Consider the following 19,437-nt stretch of genomic DNA (forward strand, 5'->3'; position numbering starts at 1 on the left):
TAGGAGACATTAATTTAAACAAATTATTTCTTGTTGCATTTTTTGCTTGACTAATTGGATTTAAAACTTTGAACCACGATATGCTTGAGAACATGCATTGTCTAAGTACAAGAGAACTTGTTAGAACGTAATTATGAATATGTTTTTGATAAATTCCACATGTGTTTTAATGTTTTAATATACTTATGTGTTCATCTTTTGATTGAATTTTGTATTTCGTATGATAAAAAGAGTTGGAAACATTTAGAAGCTAAAAAAGAGATTTTTACGGATAAAATAAAATTTGAATACAGCTTGAAGATCAATGACAAAATGGTGGGAAAAAATGTTAGAGAAGCTAAAAAAATATGCACACATTTTCCACTTGCACTAAATCTTTATGTCTCTTTGTAATAGGATTAGATAATCAAAGGTGAAAGATTGGTCAAAATGGTTGTCTCGTAGTTAAACGGTGTCAGATTAACAATTAATCGTCACAACGTAGTTAAACGGTGTCAGGTCAACGGTTAACCGTCACAACGTAGTTAAACGGTGTCAAGCAACAATTAACCCGCCACATCGTAGTTAAATGGTGTCAGGTTAATAGTTAACCCGCGATATCTGCTTTCTGCCACCTAGTACAGTAACAGTTGTTAATGTCGAGTGATTGATTTGTTAAAAATCAATAACGTTAGTGACCAATTTATTATTTTTGAAACTTTAGTAGGAAAACAAAAATTTACTCAACCATAAGTGACCATTTGTGTAGTTCACCCCATATTTAAACCATTGAGATAGTCCGAAGGATCATACAAATTATGAAAAAGACCTTGCGAAGCTCCAATGGATAAACCATGTTTATGTGATTGTTTTAATTGCTTTCAAATTTTTAGTGGATATTCTGGTGACTAGAAATTTCTTCGTGCCTACTAGCAGAAGCATACATGCAGGTGCATGATGCTTAAATGCTTTCATATCATCGAGTGACAGCAATGTAACTGGATTTTACGATTGCTTGGGATGGACTTTGAATTCAGTTTCAAATTTGAGATTCAAAGCTTGATTAAATTTATTTGAACTCAGTTTCAAATTTGTACCCATGACAGATGATAACAATGGCAGCATGCCCGTCAAAACAAGGAATACAAAAGCTACTGAATTAGATAGCGAAAGAACTTGGGGTGGTTCGAAATGCACAAATGATAATTTCATTTGAATCATATATCATAACTAAAATGTCTAAACACCTCAAACAATCCATTAAACAACAAAATCCTAAGTAAAACATAACAATTCAAGAATACTGATAAACAGTACCTTGACAGAGCTTAAAGCTAAAAAGGAAGCTGATCCAACAATGGTAAATAAGTGTGGCACTCTTCCATTACATCTCCTCCCTCGATGATCTCGACTTTCTCCTTTAAAGGTGTAATTTTTGTCAAGAGGACCTCTGTACCATAGAAATTAAGGAAACAATAAAACGAAATCAAACAGTCTAGCACAGTGACCACGGAAATTATATACAGTGATAAAGGATCGACATTGTAAAGCTTATTGTTATTGACCTGTCTTCTTGGGAAAAGAATAGCCCTTGGAACTAGTGTAAGTGCGAGGGTTAGGTTGAAGATGGTTCCTCAAGTATTCTTTTCCACCATGAGATGTAATTCAAAAATGAGAAACTCCAAAATGAACATAGGATGTGCTTACGTAACAAAATGTGGCTGGTGGTAAACGACAAACCTTGGTTATTACACAAATATCAACATTGCTTCCACTTCCTAGGTCATTGAAGATACCCGAGCATATAGCCTCAGTTACAAGTTCTATTGCTTCGTCTCTCTGCAAAGAGAAGAATCAGTGACCCAGAATCAACAAATCAGAATATAACACTGTTGCACCGAATTAAATTACTTTACACCATGAATGCATGAACAATTTGTCTTAAAAAAGATTTTACCCCCAAAAAAACTTATAGTTGGAAAACATGAAAGTGTTTTCTCTCTTCAATCGTCAAGATACCACAAGAATGTAACAGGTAAACTTACAGTAAGGCCTTCTTTGTATTTTGATTCAAATACTGCCATTGCAGCCAGAGAACCAGAACCCATTGTAGCTGTCGCAACCGTCTTTCGGTTGGGCCCGGAATTGGACTTCGACTTGGAAAATGTGGATTTGAGTCGCCACCGATCATTTATTTTAAAAAAAATAGGTTGATCGGATACCTTATTTTTACCCGAACTACATCTTACCAAAGATATGTAGGATTCGGGAGTCGGTCACAGTTAAGGAAGGGTTAACACCCTTTAACTGCCCTTTTGGTACTACGTAATTCCCAGTTGTCTTTAATCAATAAAGTTGAAAGTTTAAATTAAATGGTAAAAGAACGATCCTGATCATTTACTTCCGATTGGTTTTGAAAGTGTACCCTTACGAGGCCATGAAAAGCGTTAGATAGAGAAATAAATAAGGGAAAATAAAACAAAGAAAATAAGTAAGATGAAGCAAAAAAAATAGAAATGAAAATAGGATACATGAGATAAGTACTATAAAGATAAAATATATATGTACAAAGAATAAAGAAAATAAACAAACGAAACAAAGATAAAAAGAGATCAAGATATAAATAAAAGATAAAAAGATAAAATAAAATAAAATAAAGGTAATAAAAAAGAAAGGTAAATAAAATAAGCACCATATAAGTAGAAAACAAAATAATTAAAATAAACTAAAATAAGTAAACCAAACAAAAGATATATATATGATGATAATAATAATAAAAAAGGGAAAACAAAATAAAAGTAAAGTATATATATGAATAATGATGAAAGAAGAAATAATAATAAAAATATTTGTAATTAAATATAATATTTACATAAATAAAGATAAGGAAAAAAATAAAGTTAAAACGTGAAGGGACCGATCTGCAAGAAAAACGAATCAGGGGGCCAATTTCGAAGAGAAAACATCGAATTAGGGGAAAAATTAAATACTTTAAAAGAAGGGAGGACCAAATAGGGGTTTCTCCATTTTAATTAGAAAACTCGCGGATTCCCTAAGGGATCCGCTCGGGTCGTGGGTCGATCTTTGGGTAGGGTATAAAGCCCAACCTCTCTAACATAATTTCATAACTCTTCCCCCCTTTCAAGAGATCAAAAGCAAGAACACCAAATGCTCTGAACTGTTCTTGGTGTTCTTCATAAAAACGAAGAACACTGCCCCCAAAACCCAGATTCCAAGAGGCCACTGCCTCGCAGGCCGTTGTACGTCGGTGCCAGCCACTATTCATCGACGGTGGCCATAAAATTTTTACATCTTTTGATCTCTCTTTCCTTCCTCTATCCAAAAATCACGATGGTTTTAAAAATAGGCCTCGGGGGAGAGCAAATCTAAAAAAGAAGTTTTGAAAAACCTCTCCCCGGGTCCTTGGCCGTTTTACCCCTTTTCAGGTTTTCCGAGTCAAAAACGAAGAACAACGGTTGCATGCAAACAAAAATCGAGACGAAATAGGTAACAAATAATACCTTTTTTTATTTCTATTTTGAAAAGTACAAGTGCTTCGGGTGTTGCCTTTTCTTTTTGGTGTATTTTCTTTGAGCTTAATCGTGTGTTATTGTGTACAAACTTGTGTGTGATTTTTTCCTCTAGTAAACGTAGTGATATCGTGTGTAATGTCTCGTGATTTTCAGTGTAATCGTATGAAATTCATCCCCTTTTGTGTGGTGATTACATACGTTATTTATAGCCTAGGATTTGCTGAGCATTTGATTCCTATTCTAACTTGGTTGTCTTCGTGGGTTGTTGGTGTTGATGGCGAGATCCTTGCGCCGGAGAACTCGGGTTGTTGGAGTGTGTGGCCGTGAAGACCGGAGGCACGGGTGAGGAAGAGTCCTCGCAGGAAACGTCGCTGGCTTGGATGAGATGGGATTAGGGTTTCTGTTGGGTCTGGGCTGCTTGGGTTTTGGTTGCTGGGCCTTGTCCCTGATTTGTTGGTCTTGGACCTATACACAAATATGTTAAATTGTAAATAAACATATATGATTTATAATATCATATAAAAATATTATATATATATAATTTATAATTTGGACAGACGAAATTAAGTGTCGTCAGCTGCCCCTCTTTTCTCATTATCGTGTAACAAAAATAGAGCAAAGATTAAAAGACACAAATTTCGTCTATATCGAATGTCCTCTGTCGGAGAGTTGAAATCCGATGTTAAGAGTGGTTTGTCAATTTGAATTGAATCCTGAAATGACTCCCTCGTCGTGAGGTTGAGTTGTGAATGACTCCTTAGTTGCGGAGTCGAGTCCATCTTGAATTGGAATTGAAGCCACAATCCAAAATTTGAATCGGAATGTGGCTTCTCGTTGCAAAATTGTAGTCAACTCCGATATTCTTCTCGGTTTAAAGACCTTGGTTTGAACATTCAACCGAAAAATAATTCTTTGACTTCACCAAGTGGTTGATAGGCACTCAAGATGAATGAGATCGAACTCAAAAGGTCTTCGTTGATAGATAGCTTTTCTTGACTTAAGCTATGCTGCAAATGATGTGCATTTGAGTTGAGCGAAATTGAACTCGAAGGTTTGGTGTTTCAAGAGAAACATTTTCAAAGGTTTTTTTGTGTTTCAAGAGAAACTGTCTCGAGAGAGATGAAATTTGTTTAAAGGAAAATATATTCAAAGATTTCGTTTCAAGGGAAACTGTCTCAAGAGAGACAAAATTTGTTTCAAGGGAAACTGTCTCAAGAGAGACAAAGCTTAGTTCTAAAAGAAACTGTCTCGAGAGGGACGAAATTTGTTTAAAGGAAAATAGATTCAAAGATTTTGTTTCAAGGGAAACTATCTCAAGAGAGACAAAATTTGATTAAAGAGAAACTGTCTCAAGAGAGACAAAATTTGTTTCAAAAGAATTTGTCTAAAGAGAGCCAAAACTAAGTTCCAAAAGAAACTGTCTCAAGGGAGATGAAATTTGTTTCAAGGAAAACAGATTTAAAGTTTTTTGTTTCAAGGGAAACTGTCTCAAGAGAGACAAAATTTGTTTTAAGAGAAAATGTCTCAAGAGAGACAAAAATTATTTTAAGAGAAACTGTCTCAAGAGAGACAAAACTTTGTTTTGAGTAAATTAGATTTGAGCGAGACGACCCTTTGTTTCGAGAGAAACAATCTCAAAGGTGATCGATAATCTTCTTGTTCATGCATGTTAAATAAATCCTTTCAGAAGCTTTAATCGTTGACTTAAGGAAGTCAAATATGTGGATGACATGTTTGTTGTGACACTTCATCGGGCACGATATCCTTCTTTGTGAATTTGAAATCGTGGATGGCTCATTCGTCGTGAAATTGAGCTTTTAATTGGATGTCCTTCGTTGTGAAGTTAAAATCTACACTTTTAAATTGCACTTCTTTTGAGTTCAATATCTTTTGATGTGAAGTTGAAATTAACTCTAGCATAAATCTACAAAATTATGCACATATACGATGCTATGAATGTGATGCTCTTATTATGTATGCCTAAAATGTATATGCGAAACATGTTATTTTAGGGTTTGGAGATAAATCTCAATCTTTGATTGTCAGTCTCGATAACTCTTGATGCTGGAATCTTGAATTTCTGATTCTTGATCTTGGATTCTTCAACATGCTTAAATCCGATGTACAAAATGTTGATCTGTGAGGGAATAATTACGTGAGCAGTCTTCATTCTATCTCTGACTCATTTTGTCTTCATTTCCACTAGGATGTACTCTTGCAAACCTGAACCTAAGATAATTTATTTTCCTTGCCCCAATAAATTTTGTCCCAAAAATGTGGCTTCTCTTGCCCCAACTTCAATCTTGAGCTTCGGAGAGATATTCGTTGATTTCCAAGACATGCTCCCGAAGAACTTATCTTGTTTGAAAATGCTTTTCTTCCTTTGGATTTTCAAAATTTTAAAAATATCAGAAAGAGTTTTGAAAATATTGCCTCCTTCTAGGTTTCATAATTGAAGCAAATCATTAAACAAGAGTTTATAACAAAAGAATCAAATTCTCTTTTAAGCTTTGATAGCTGCAAATCTTTGACAAATATCAAGATCAAAATGTTGGTTTAAATGTGGGTAATTTAAATTAAGGTTTGTTTCATCGATTTGGTTATCGTGAAGACCATGGCATCCCCCTCTTTCTTGATTTGACATTTTGATCGGAGATGAACAAAATGACACAACTAGCGTAATCAATGGCTAGACCTTTCAGAGCACTTCTGTTTCAGTTCTCTGAAATCTTCCATTTGTTCAAGCTTCGTAGGCTTCTCTAACAAAGACAATGCATAAATATCGGTCTAAAAATGAAATTCCTGAGTGCTCGTATGAAGTTGACTATAACAGGTGTTCCTTAACTCCCTTAGTCCATTTTTACCAAAACTCCTTATTTAAATTTGCCATTGTCTGGCTAGCTGAATCCATAAAGCCAGGGTGTTTAACCAATTGCTCTAGAGGGACAAATTAATATCATTGTATAGATATTATAATCGTCTTTATCAGGCTAGCTGAATTTTATCCATAAAGCCGCTGCGTTTAACCAATTGCTCTAGAGGGACAACTCAAGCTTTATTGTATATTATAATCACCTTTATCAGGTTAGCTGAATCTTATCCATAAAGTCGGGGCATTTAACCAATTGATTTAGAGGGATAGCTTAAGCTTTATTGTATATATATAATATTATAATGTGGGTATACGAGTCCAATTTATTAAGTTTGTTAAGAACAACCTATTATAGTCTAGGTGTTTTTGAAAGTCAGCTCATCGTTAGAGTTCAATTCCCAAGCAACTGACCTAAACTAGATTCACCTACTTGACCATTCCATCTGAGAAGATCATGATCATCATTGAACGTCATTAACATAAGTAGAAACCAACTATCTTTGCCATTTCATGTACTAGATGCCCCATTTTATCCGCTCCTAATACATGTCTGAATGCCAAACCCTAGATGGACTCTTCATGAGAAGAGAAAACTAGCTCGGTCCTCGTAAGAGAAGAGCATGTAGTCTGGTGTATCTTTTAAATTAGGATCAAGAGGTCTTTGTTTTTCAAGGTTCAATCTTGTCATTTATCAAAGATTTACAACCTTAATTATTAAAAAGCCTTTAATTAAGGTGATATTCAAGGAATTCAAGATTAAAATTTGCTCATTTCCTCAGAAGAAAGCATTTTATTTAAAATGTTTGAACGTCAAATGACTTAAAAAAATTTCACACATAAGAAGTACGAAAGGAAAAAAAGGTTCAAACAAGCAGATATACTTGAAAATGCAACAAAATTCTTGATGGATGCCCCATCCGACTCTTGATCAGAATGTCCCATTACACATTGAAAGTCAATACCCCTCAATTGATCAGATCTTGGACCTTACGTTTCAATGCCCCACAGTTCTCAGTGGTGTGCCCTGAGCTCCCAATATGATAGCTGCATATGGCGTTAATATCATGGCCTTCAGGATATGGGGCCTCTCTAGGTTTGGATTGAACCAGAGTCACGAGATTCTTCTCAACTAGCGTTGGGAGCAACTCCTCATATGTCATTGGGATTGGACTGATGTGAGTCCTTTTATGGAAGGCATTATGAGGTCTAATCCCAGATTAGTCAGGTAAAATTCCCTTTCATTCATTGGTTCTCTCTGAGTTCGTTTAGAAGTACCGAACTGTACATCTGTAGTGGTTGAGATCGTAACATCTTTGTTAGCGTTGTAGGCATTGACATTGTTGATCTCTCGCTCTTTTCTCTTCATGGGAGGCTTCTCACTGGAGTCACTTCCCTCAATTTTTCCTTTTTTTATAGCTAGCACGATCATCTCACCAGCCATAACTAGATCTGAGAAACTTCCCGATGTGATTGTCACCAAGTACCCGAAGTAAGGTGCCTTCAGGGTTTGTACAAATAACTTCCTCGTTTCCTTTTCATCCAAAGGTGGATGAACTTGCACAGCCAAATCCCTCCATCGCTGTGCATATTGTCGGAAACTTTCATTGTGCTTTTTCTCCAGGCTTTGTAGCATAACACGGTCTGGTCTCATATCGTTAATATGCTTGTATTACCCCAAGAAAGACTTGGCTAAGTCTTTCTATGTCTTAATATGAGTTCGGCTGAGCTGGTTGTACCACCGGATAGCTGAACCAGACAGGCTCTCCTGGAAGTAATGAATCATGAGTTGGTCATTTCCCCCATATCCTGTCATCTTTCGACAGAACATAGTGATATGAGCTGAAAGGCAGCTATTCTCGTCGAACTTCTCAAACTCCAGGACTTTGAACTTTGGTGGAAGCACCAAATTTGGAACCAGGCTCAGCTCCATTGCGTCCAATCCATAATAATCATGGTCCCCTTGGACCATCTTCATCTGATCCTCTAACATTCTGATATTTTCTTCCATCTTCTTTGCCTTATCCTCGTCAAAATCTGGGATAGGGCAGTCGTTCGGATGACTTCCAGGGTTGGCTACAGAAGTTTGTACATTTGCAACCGATAATGCCTTCCCTTTGGTGGAAAATGAGTCACATTGCAGTCCGGGTAAGATCACAGATGAGAGAACCAGTTGTGGGGTTGGTGGTATGGTTACTCTTTTAGATGAACATGCCCCCGATATACTGGCTTGTTGGAGACCCGATAACTTGGCTATAATTTGATCGACCAAGGACTCTTGGTTCTTCCTGATGGACTCCAGGGTACTTTGACTATTCTGAGCCATCTTATCCTTCAGCTCTTTCTGCAATTTTGCCATATTCTCTTCGATCTGAATGATTCTAGCCTCCTTTCGCCTTTTTTTCAAGCGGGTGTTATGCGGATGGGGTGTGTACAGTGCTTGAGGTGGTGTATCCAATATTTATTCCTTTATTGAAGCACACTTTCGTTAGTTAATGCGAATGCAAAGAAAATAACAAAATGCAAAATATGTCTAAATGCATGATGCATGAAATATTCAAGGCCTTGATCCAAAAAATGTGTCTGTTATTATGAATAATCCTTATTGGGGACAAAAGTGTTTTATCTTTTAAGAGACAAAAAATATCATGACAGCTTCTGACAGGTTGACTAGTCCTCTGCCTTCGTCTGTCATCAGTTGAATAACCCGTCGAACTGCTCCGGCTTCTCTGAATGAACCGTGCAAATGTTGAGTTGCTTTTTGTACTGGCCCAAGAAGTCTCGAATGACTGCATCTCTGACATTTATCTTTTTTTGAGTCTGTTCCCAATGAATACGTCATTGGAGCCCTCAAGTGATATGAACTATGTGAAGTTCATTTTCCTGTGTCAGCAATAGTCTCCAATTTCAGCTATCATTTTTCCATTATTGTCTTTGAAGGGACTCCCAAGATCAGTAACCTTCATCTTGCTCCTGTAACCTCTACCAGTCAGTTCTTCCAAGATAGACTTTCATTGTGCTTGATGTAGACCCGATTCATTCTGAGTCCTTTATAACGTAACAGAGTGATATTCTCTTCAATTATGGGCGCCACGTCTTCGGGATTGAATGTGACACATAGTCGCCTTGTTTACTGTCCTCTGTATTTTCTTCTCTTGTATTACAACCCCTTTGTCCATTAATGCAAATTATTTATGTCTAACGAACACATTTTTGGTGGATCAACACCTCTTTCGAAAGATGTGAATGATAAAAAAAACCAACATAAAAGCAAAAGAGTTAGTAAAATAAGAAAAATAGTAATGAAAGTAAAAAGGTAAAAAGAAAAAGGCAAGCTGCATGGTTAGGGTAAAAATATCCTAGGGTTTGGAATGAGGTTTCGGGGTAGGCTCTAATTCTCCATAGTCTCCCGATTTAGGTTCTAAAAAGGTACCCAAGTTCTCCTTGCTGGTGCCCCCTTGGGCTTACCAGACCCTTAGTCCTAAACCCATCACATGCTTGTGTGGACTAAGTTAAACTCGAGACATAAGGTATATGAATCCCAAAGACTACTTGCTAGGCCTGTACAGTGAATAAATTCACACGAAGGCGTCGCTTTCACCCCCACTTAAATAGGGTTCAGAGCTCGGGCTTAGAGCCTTAAGTGAAAAATCTTTAGGGGCTGAAATAATTAGAAAACGGTTAGTACAACTATTTACTCGAAAAATATAATTAAAAGTAAGCAATAAGGATCAAAATATTACCTTAAAATTTAAACTTACCCTTTTCGTTAAAAAGACAATTGGAAATTACCTTAGCCTGACTCACTTACCTATATCCCCAGCGGAGTCGCTAGGCTGTCGCAACCGTCTTTCGGTTGGGCCCGAAATTGGGCTTTGACTTGGAAAATGTGGATTGGAGTCGCCACCGATCATTTATTTTAAAACAAATAGGTTGACCGGATACCTTATTTCTTACCTGATCTGCGTCTTACCAAAGATATGTCAGATTCGGGAGTCGGTTACAGTCAAGGAAGGGTTAGCACCCTTGAACTGCCCTTTCGGTACTACGTAATCACCAGTTGTCTTTAATCAACAGAGTTGAAAGTTTAAATTAAATGGTAAAAGAACGATCCTGATCATTTACTTCCGATTGGTTTTAAAAGTGTACCCTTAAGAGGCCATGAAAAGGGAAAATATAACAAAGAAAATAAGTAAGATGAAGCAAAGAAAATAGAAATGAAAATAGGATACATAAGATAAGTACTATAAAGATAAAATATATATGTACAAAGAATAAAGAAAATAAACAAACGAAACAAAGATAAAAAGAGATCAAGATATAATAAAAGATAAAAAATATAAAATAAATAAACTAAAATAAAATAAAGGTCATAAAAAAGAAAGGTAAATAAAATAAGTACCATATAAATAGAAAACAAAATAATTAAAATAAAATAAAATAAGTAAAACAAATGAAAGATATATATATAATGATAATAATAATAAAAAAGGGAAAACAAAATAAAAGTAATATATATATATATATAAATAATGATGAAAAAAGAAATAATAATAAAATATATTTGTAATTAAATATAATATTTACATAAATAAAGATAAGGAAAAAAAATAAAGTTAAAACGTGAAGGGACCGATCTGCAAGAAAAACGAATCAGGTGGCCAATTTCGAAGAGAAAACATCGAATTAGGGGAAAATTAAATACTTTAAAAGAAGGGAGACCAAATGGAGGTTTCTCCATTTTAATTGGAAAACACGCGGATCCCCTAAGGGATCCGCTCGGGTCGTGGGTCGATCTTTGGGTAGGGTATAAAGCCCAACCTCTCTAACATAATTTCATAACTTTTCCCTCATTTCAAGAGATCAAATGCTAGAACACCAAATGCTCTGAACTGTTCTTGGCGTTCTTCGTGAAAACGAAGAACACTGCCCCCAAAACCCAGATTCCGACAGGCCACCGCCTCGCCGACCGCCGTACGTCGGCGTCGGCCACTGTTCATCGGCGGTGGCCATAAAAATTTTACATCTTTCGATCGCTCTTTCCTTTCTCTTTCCAAAAATCACGATGGTTTTCAAAAATAGGCCTCGGGGGAGAGCAAATATAAAAAAGAAGTTTCGAAAAACCTCTCCCCGGGTCCTCGGCCGTTTTACCCCTTTTTGGGTTTTCCGAGTAAAAAACGAAGAAAAAAGGTTGCATGCAAACAAAAACCGAGATGAAATAGGTAACAAACAATACCTTTTTTATTTCTATTTCGAAAAATACAATTGCTTCGGGTGTTGCCTTTGCTTTTTGGTGTATTTTCTTTGAGCGTAATCGTGTGTTATTGTGTACAAACTTGTGTGTGATTTTTGCCTCTAGTAAACATAGTGATATCGTGTGTAATCTCTCGTGATTTCCAGTGTATTCGTATGAAATTCGTCCCCTTTTGTGTGGTGATTACATACGTTATTTATAGCCTAGGATTTGCTAAGCATTTGATTCCTATTCTAACTTGGTTGTCTTCGTGGGTTGTTGATGTAGGGGGATCCAAGACAGATGATGCTGAGCTGTCAGATTGCACGTTGATGGCGCTGAGATACCATGAGTTGGCAGATCAGCGCAAAGGCGGGAATTGATTGTGACATGTTCCTCATTGGGGTCGTTTTGAGTATGTTTCAGTCTTTTGGCCATAACTTTGGCTACAGGTGTCAGAATCGCGCATAAGACCCCAATCCGGAAATCTCTTTTCGACGCGCACGCTCTCCACATGAGCTATGCTCCATGTGGCCTTTTTTCCAACCTCAAATTCTGCCGTTTTCCCCTCCGAATCACTAGATTTAGTTATTTTTTACTATTTATGGTAATATTTCGATTGTTAATTAGGAAGTCAATTTAAATCCGATTTAGGCCGGATTTTTGGGAGATTGTTTATTTTATTTTGAATTTCAATTTAGAGTGATTTTCGGGATTTTGCTATTTTTGGCAAAATTCGAATAAAGACGATTTTTTTGCTATAACAGTCCGGCTTGTGGACTGCTTTTTGGGATCGTTTTTGATTTTATAATATTTTATTAAACCCTAGAGACTTTTTTTCTCTGGTTTTTGGGCGAATTTTCTCTTGTGAATCGTCTGTCGGAGCTAGCCTACAGGATAATCACTATTCTGTCTGGCGTCAGTTGGTGTCAGAGCTTCAACATCTTCTTGGGAAATTTCACCAGTTTCAATGGCTGGAGGTCGTGGTCGTGGTCGTCGTGAGTAGGTTCCGAATGAGGAAGCCCAACGCCGTGATCGCAGCGTTCAAGATGTGATGATTGCGGATTTGCAGAGGCAAGTCGCAGAATTAACCCAGCGCCTGGCGGCGCAGGATTTCGAGGATCGTGAGGCCTCTGATCACGATACCAATTCCAATTTCGAAAACCCATATCACAATCAAGCAGGATTCTGGGGCGCAGGATTCCGGGAGCACCGTGGTCGGGAGGAGCGTCATGGAGACCTCGGTTTTTGGGTCGATCTCCCTGAGTTTTCTGGTACGTTACAGGCCGAGGGATTCGTGGATTGGATTAATGAAGTGGAGCGTATTTTTGAATATAAGGAAGTCCCCGATCGTGTGAAAGTGAAACTGATCGCCATCAAACTCAAGGGCAGAGCATCTGCGTGGTGGGAACAGTTACGACGTTCACGAGAAAGACAGGGCAAAGCCAAGATCACTGATTGGGAGAAGATGAAAAAGAAGATGAAGGGCCACTTCCTTCCCTTCGGCTACACGCAAACCTTATTTCAGCGACTTCATGCGTTGAGGCAGGGTGCGCGATCAGTCGATGATTACACGGAGGAGTTTTACCAATTGGTCACCCGGAACGATTTATTTGAGACGGAAGAGCAGATGGTGGCGCGATATTTGGGGGGTTTACGCAAGCCCTTGCAAGATGTCCTCAGCCTTCATTCATTGTGGAGTGTTTCAGAAGCATACCAGCGTGCACTTGCTGTTGAAAAACAACAAAACAGGAGACCAGTGATCAGGAGCGATCACAACAGTCAACCAGTTCGCCCTCAAGAGTCTCGTCCTGCTCAGCAGCCACCGCAGGGTAATTCTAACCCTACTATTAGATGTTTTTGTTGTGGTGAACAAGGGCATAGGGCGACTGATTGCAGGAAGCCTGCTAGTCAAAAGGGTAAAAATTTGTTGATTGAGGAAAACGTGGAAGACGAGACTGAGGAGATTGGCGAACCCGTGTATGACGATGATGAGACTGATGATGTGCTGTATGGAGATGGTCATGAGACTCTGGTCGTTCGCAAGAGTCTACTTACCCCCAAGGGCGATTCAGGGGACGATTGGTTGAGAACCAATATTTTCCACACGACTTGCACAGTTGCAGATAAAGTCTGCAAAATGATCATTGACAGCGGCAGTTTTGAGAATGTAGTGTCCGAGGAGGTTGTCCAGAAATTGCAGTTGAAGACGGACCGTCATCCTAAGCCATACAAGTTGTCATGGCTAAATAAAGACAGTGAGGTAACAGTTGATAGGCGATGCCTCGTGTCTTTTTCAATTGGTAGAAAATATTTTGATAATGCCTGGTGTGATGTTGTGTCTATGGATGCGTGTCATATATTGTTGGGTCGACCTTGGCAGTATGATCGCAGTGTCATTCATGATAGACGAAAGAATACATATTCCCTTAGCATCAAGGGAAAAAAGATTGTGTTGGCACCCCGGCGGGAAGGACTTACTCCTACCCCAGTAACCCATAATACTAATCTGCTTTCTATGTCCAGGTTTTTAGATGAGATTGAGCATGGCGGCGTGGTCTATGCCTTGCTACCTTGCGAGAACAATGCAGTAGACGTGGATACAGATTTACCAGTAGAGGTGCAGCGGCTGCTAGCAGAATTCTCTAACTTGATGCCAGAGGATCTTCCTCCTGGACTACCACCTATGAGGGATATTCAGCATCAAATTGACCTTGTTCCTGGGTCAAGTTTGCCAAATCGACCAGCATATCGCCTCAGTCCCAAGGAGGCCAAAGAGTTGCAGCGACAGGTGGAAGAGTTGTTGGAGAGGGGCTATATCCGAGAGAGTATGAGCCCATGTGCAGTCCCTGCTCTGTTAGTGCCAAAAAAAGATGGTTCTTGGCGTATGTGTGTTGACAGCCGAGCGATAAACAGAATTACAGTGAAGTACCGGTTTCCAATTCCCCGTCTAGATGATATGTTGGATCAGCTATCTGGTTCTAAGATCTTCTCAAAAATTGACCTTAAGAGCGGTTACCACCAAATCAGAATAAGGCCTGGAGATGAGTGGAAGACGGCGTTTAAAACGCCACAAGGGTTGTATGAGTGGATGGTCATGCCTTTTGGGTTATCCAATGCGCCCAGTACATTCATGAGATTTATGCATCAGGTCTTGCGGCCTTTTATGGGGAAATTTGTTGTAGTTTACTTCGATGATATCCTCGTTTATAGTCCGACATGGACTTCACACTTCGATCACCTCCGTGCTGTTTTTGAGATGCTGAAAACGGAGTGCTTGTTTGTCAATCAAAAGAAGTGTTCTTTCTTCACTACTTCTGTGACTTTTCTTGGTTTTGTTGTGTCTACTGATGGTGTTCATGCAGATCAGTCAAAGATAGATGCAGTCTTGGAGTGGCCCAGACCAAGAACCTTACATGACATCCGAAGTTTCCATGGCTTGGCGTCTTTTTACCGTCGATTCATTAGAAATTTCAGTACTCTGATCGCCCCTATCACAGAGTGCCTCAAGGGGCGTGATTTCCAGTGGTCTGAGGAGGCAGAGGCCAGTTTTCAACTGGTCAAGCAGAAGATGACCGAGGCTCCAGTTTTGGCACTTCCAGATTTTGACAAAGTGTTCGAGGTAAATTGTGATGCATCTGGCGTTGGCATTGGTGGTGTTTTGAGTCAGGCAGGTCCTCCGGTTGCTTTTTTCAGTGAGAAGCTATCGGGATCAAAGAAAAATTATTCCACTTATGATCTGGAGTTCTATGCCATAGTTCAGTCCCTGAAGCATTGGCGTCACTACCTAGTACAGAAGGAGTTTATTTTGTTTACCGATCATGAGGCCTTGAAGTACATCAATGGCCAACACAAGCTGAGTAGACGTCATGCCAAGTGGGTAGCATACTTGCAAGAATTCACTTTTACGCTGAGGCACCAAGCAGGGAGTTTGAACCGCGTCGCAGATGCCCTGAGCCGTCGTACCTTACTTCTCACCACCATAAGTACTAAAGTTGCCGGATTTGAGACGTTCACAGATATGTATGCAGCTGATCCTTCCTTTGGAAGGATATTTCAGGAGGTAACTGAGGGTCACCGTCATGATTTTGTTTTGCATAATGGGTATCTGTTTCGTGGATTACAATTGTGCATTCCAGATTGTTCATTGAGGCAGCAAATTATAAGTGAACTCCATAATGAGGGACACTTTGGCCGAGATAAGACATTGGCCCTTATCTCTTCTAAATTTTATTGGCCCAAGTTGACTAGTGATGTGGCCCATTATGTGGACCGTTGTTATGTGTGCCAGGGGTCTAAGGGAGTTCTCACCAATGCGGGATTGTACACTCCCTTACCTGTTCCTGAAGCTCCTTGGTTCGATGTCAGCATGGATTTTGTACTAGGCTTACCCCGCACCCAAAGGGCCTCTGATTCTATCTTTGTTGTGGTTGACAGGTTTTCCAAGATGGCTCATTTTGTAGCTTGCAGAAAGACTATGGATGCTGACCGGATTGCCCATCTCTATTTCAAGGAGATTGTACGTTTACATGGTGTTCCTCGATCCATCACTTCAGATCGTGATACTAAGTTCATCAGTCATTTCTGGAAGAGCCTGTGGGGGAAACTGGGAACGCAATTGAATTTCAGTAGCGCCTACCACCCCCAGACGGATGGCCAGACTGAGGTGGTGAACCGAAGTTTGGGAAACCTTTTAAGGTGTTTGGAAGGAACGAAGCCGAAGCAGTGGGATTTGGCATTGCCTTAGGCAGAATTTGCCTACAACAGATCAAAAAACAGAACCACAGGTTTAAGCCCATTTGAGATTGTCTATGGTCAGAACCCATCCGGGGTGTTGGACTTAGCCCCTATTCCACGTATAGGACGTTTCAGTCCTAAAGCAGATGAGATGGAAAAGTATCTTCGGGGTATCCATGAGCAGGTGAAACAGACCATTCATGAGAGCAATACCAAGTACAAGACTCGGGTCGATAATCATCGTCGTCAGGTACTTTTTGATGTTGGTGATTTTGTTTGGGCTGTATTAACTCGTGATCATTTTCCTGTTGGTGAGTATAATAAGCTTAAGGATCGCAAGATTGGACCTTGTGAGGTCGTGCAGAAGATCAATGATAATGCTTACAGGTTGCGACTTCCCAATCACTTGAAGACTTCTGATGTCTTTAATGTGAAGCACCTGAGTCATTGTTTTGTGGATCCTGATGACACTACTCTGAACTCGAGGACGAGTTCTTTTCAACCCGGGGTGACTGATGCAGGGGGATCCGAGACAGATGATGCTGAGCTGTCAGATTTCACGTTGATGGCGCTGAGATACCATGAGTTGGCAGATCAGCGCAAAGGCGGGAATTGATTGTGACATGTTCCTCATTGGGGTCGTTTTGAGTATGTTTCAGTCTTTTGGCCATAACTTTGGCTACAGGTGTCAGAATCGCGCATAAGACCCCAATCCGGAAAGCTCTTTTCGACGCGCACGCTCTCCACGTTGAGCTATGCTCCATGTGGCCTTTTTTTCAACCTCAAATTCCGCCGTTTTCCCCTCCGAATCACTAGATTTAGATATTTTTTTACTATTTATGGTAATATTTCGATTGTCAATTAGGAAGTCAATTTAAATCCGATTTAGGCCGGATTTTTGGGAGATTGCTTATTTTATTTCGAATTTCAATTTAGAGTGATTTTCGGGATTTTGCTATTTTTGGCAAAATTCGAATAAAGACGATTTTTTTGCTATAACAGTCCGACTTGTGGACTGCTTTTTGGGATCGTTTTTGATTTTATAATATTTTATTAAACCCTAGAGACTTTTTTTCTCTGGTTTTTGGGCGAATTTTCTCTTGTGAATCGTCTGTCGGAGCTAGCCTACAGGATAATCACTATTTTGTCTGGCGTCAGTTGTTGGTGTTGATTGCGAGATCCTTGCGTCGGAGAACTCGGGCTGTTGGAGTGTGGCCGTGAAGACCGAAGGCACGGGTGAGGAAGAGTCCTCGTAGGAAACGACGTTGGCTTGGATGAGATGGGATTAGGGTTTCTGTTGGGTCTGGGTTGCTTGGGTTTTGGTTGCTGGGCCTTGTCCCTGATTTGTTGGTCTTGGACCTGTACACAAATATGTTAAATTGTAAATAAACATATATGATTTATAATATCATATAATAATATTTTATATATATATATGTTATAATTTGGACGGACGAAATTAAGTGTCGTCAGTTGCAAATGGCAATTTGTCAGCTGATCCATGGGGGTATATCTGCAAAATTTAACCATTGTAATGATAAGAAACCAAACCAATAGAGAAGAAATAAGCTGATGTCATCTTGAAGTGCCAATAAGTTGAAGGAAAACTTACAGTATGTAAATGTGGTCCAGTGACATCAACACCACCAAGTACTAAAGCAGCTGAAACCTGACCTTGATAGCTGGAGTACAAATTGCAAAGCAGTTAGAAACACATGCTTCCCATAGACCACGTACAGGTATGTAGTTGGTCGAAGAATATCAAAAACAGCATAAAACTTTACTTGAAAAGGTGTTTATTAAGAAGGGTGAGTGCTGTAACAACCCTGGACTCTCTACCAGTGTGATAGTGATGTAACTGGAGCTGTGAGCTGACCATGTCTGGGGATATGTACAAGATCATGACAATGGGTTAGCTACAGTAACATGAGGCTGTAAATATAACATTTTACAACCGAGCTGTTCAAACATGATAATTGAATAAACTACCGATGTTCGCAGAACCATACGAAAAACCAATTTCAGAAAGTAGCGGTCACTGCCTCTGTGTCAGCAGCAGTTCCAGCTCCACGACAGTATGTTTGGTGCCGTGTAATGAATATTCGCACAATTCTTATCACAAACTATAGGTCCTTCAGTTGCTCTTGTGTCTGCCCCGAGAATAACACCATCCTACGGAAAATTTCAAGTGAGAACGATGGCATTGCCTTATCAGAATTAGACCATCCTATGCAAACGGTCTGCATATTTATATCCCACATGATTGAAGATGAAATAAAAGATAGGACAATTGAGAAGTTGACAACACAATGATACCATTTCTAGCTATTTTCAAGTTCTGCTGCATGTATTAACCTACAACTCTATTCGATTCACCATTTGTTTGCAAGGACAACTATCTTGAACTTAAAGTCATGGCAGCGAAGACACAAATAGCCAAAAACCGAAATACAGTATCTAAATAATAAACTAAAAACAAATTAAAAGCCAAATTGGATTCTAAGTTATACACTAAAATCAGGTAATAATACAAGTTTTCTTGGTAAAACGAACAAAAAGATTAAAACCCAGAATTAGTTTATTCCCCAAACCTGGAAGATCAAGCCAACAATTGTGGTACCAGTTTTCATAATAGATGGTGGATTAACGCCTTTCTTCGCAAGCATCTCGTTTCTTTTACAAAGATCGAAGCTAAACCCGCCTTTTGGAGGCATTTCGATCATCAATTTCGACATTTAAAAAAAAAAATCTCTAAAATCGATTGATAATTTGAGCTAAAAATAAAGGAATAGATTGAAAATTGAATACAATTTAGGCCTAATTAGAAAAAAAAGTAGGCAAACAAACATTTTTTTTTCTTCAAATAAGTGTCCGAACTTTTTTTTTTCATTCATCTATATACCTAACGTTACATACTTTTAGATGCTCGGGCCGTAACTGCTGTTAAAATTTTGTTAAAATTTTGTTAAAAGACACATGTCGTCTTTCTAAAATATTAATTTTTTTATTAAATTAAAAATTTAAAAGTGTTATTATATCTATAAAATCCCTAGTTTTTCTAAAAGTTATAAAAAAACCCCAAATCC

At 38.8% G+C, this 19,437-nt stretch overlaps 1 protein-coding gene across 2 annotated transcripts; it reads right to left on the reverse strand.

The window, feature by feature from the left end:
- Window positions 1–1,143: 1,143 nt before the first annotated feature.
- Window positions 1,144–19,159, reverse strand: LOC120187448 (proteasome subunit beta type-7-A-like). 2 transcript variants are annotated; one of them, XM_039191157.1, is made up of 9 exons: window positions 18,943–19,159; window positions 18,385–18,523; window positions 18,136–18,233; window positions 17,964–18,033; window positions 17,829–17,864; window positions 2,025–2,093; window positions 1,720–1,818; window positions 1,545–1,632; window positions 1,144–1,429 (listed from the first exon to the last, which is right to left on the reverse strand). In XM_039191157.1, the coding sequence occupies exons 3-9, from the start codon at window positions 18,228–18,230 to the stop codon at window positions 1,314–1,316; spliced, it is 573 nt and encodes a 190-aa protein (XP_039047088.1). In that variant the 5' UTR covers window positions 18,231–18,233; window positions 18,385–18,523; window positions 18,943–19,159; the 3' UTR covers window positions 1,144–1,313. The 2 variants fall into 2 exon arrangements, with proteins under 2 accessions (XP_039047088.1, XP_039047087.1); XM_039191156.1 differs by lacking the exons at window positions 18,385–18,523; window positions 18,943–19,159 and having other exon boundaries at window positions 18,136–18,373.
- Between the last annotated feature and the right edge of the window lie 278 nt (window positions 19,160–19,437).

Source organism: Hibiscus syriacus, unplaced genomic scaffold (assembly GCF_006381635.1).
Source record: "Hibiscus syriacus cultivar Baekdansim isolate YM2019G1 unplaced genomic scaffold, ASM638163v2 tig00113725_pilon, whole genome shotgun sequence".
Taxonomy (NCBI): domain Eukaryota; kingdom Viridiplantae; phylum Streptophyta; class Magnoliopsida; order Malvales; family Malvaceae; genus Hibiscus; species Hibiscus syriacus.

Coding starts and splice junctions, on each gene's coding strand:
- LOC120187448 (XM_039191156.1), bottom strand. CDS start 18,254: ATGATCTTGTACATATCCCCAGACATGGTCAGCTCACAGCTCCAGTTA. Junction 2,094..17,828: donor CAGCTGACAAATTGCCATTT/GCAACTGACGAC, acceptor ACGGTTGCGACA/GCTACAATGGGTTCTGGTTC. Junction 1,633..1,719: donor ATATTTGTGTAATAACCAAG/GTTTGTCGTTTA, acceptor ATTACATCTCAT/GGTGGAAAAGAATACTTGAG.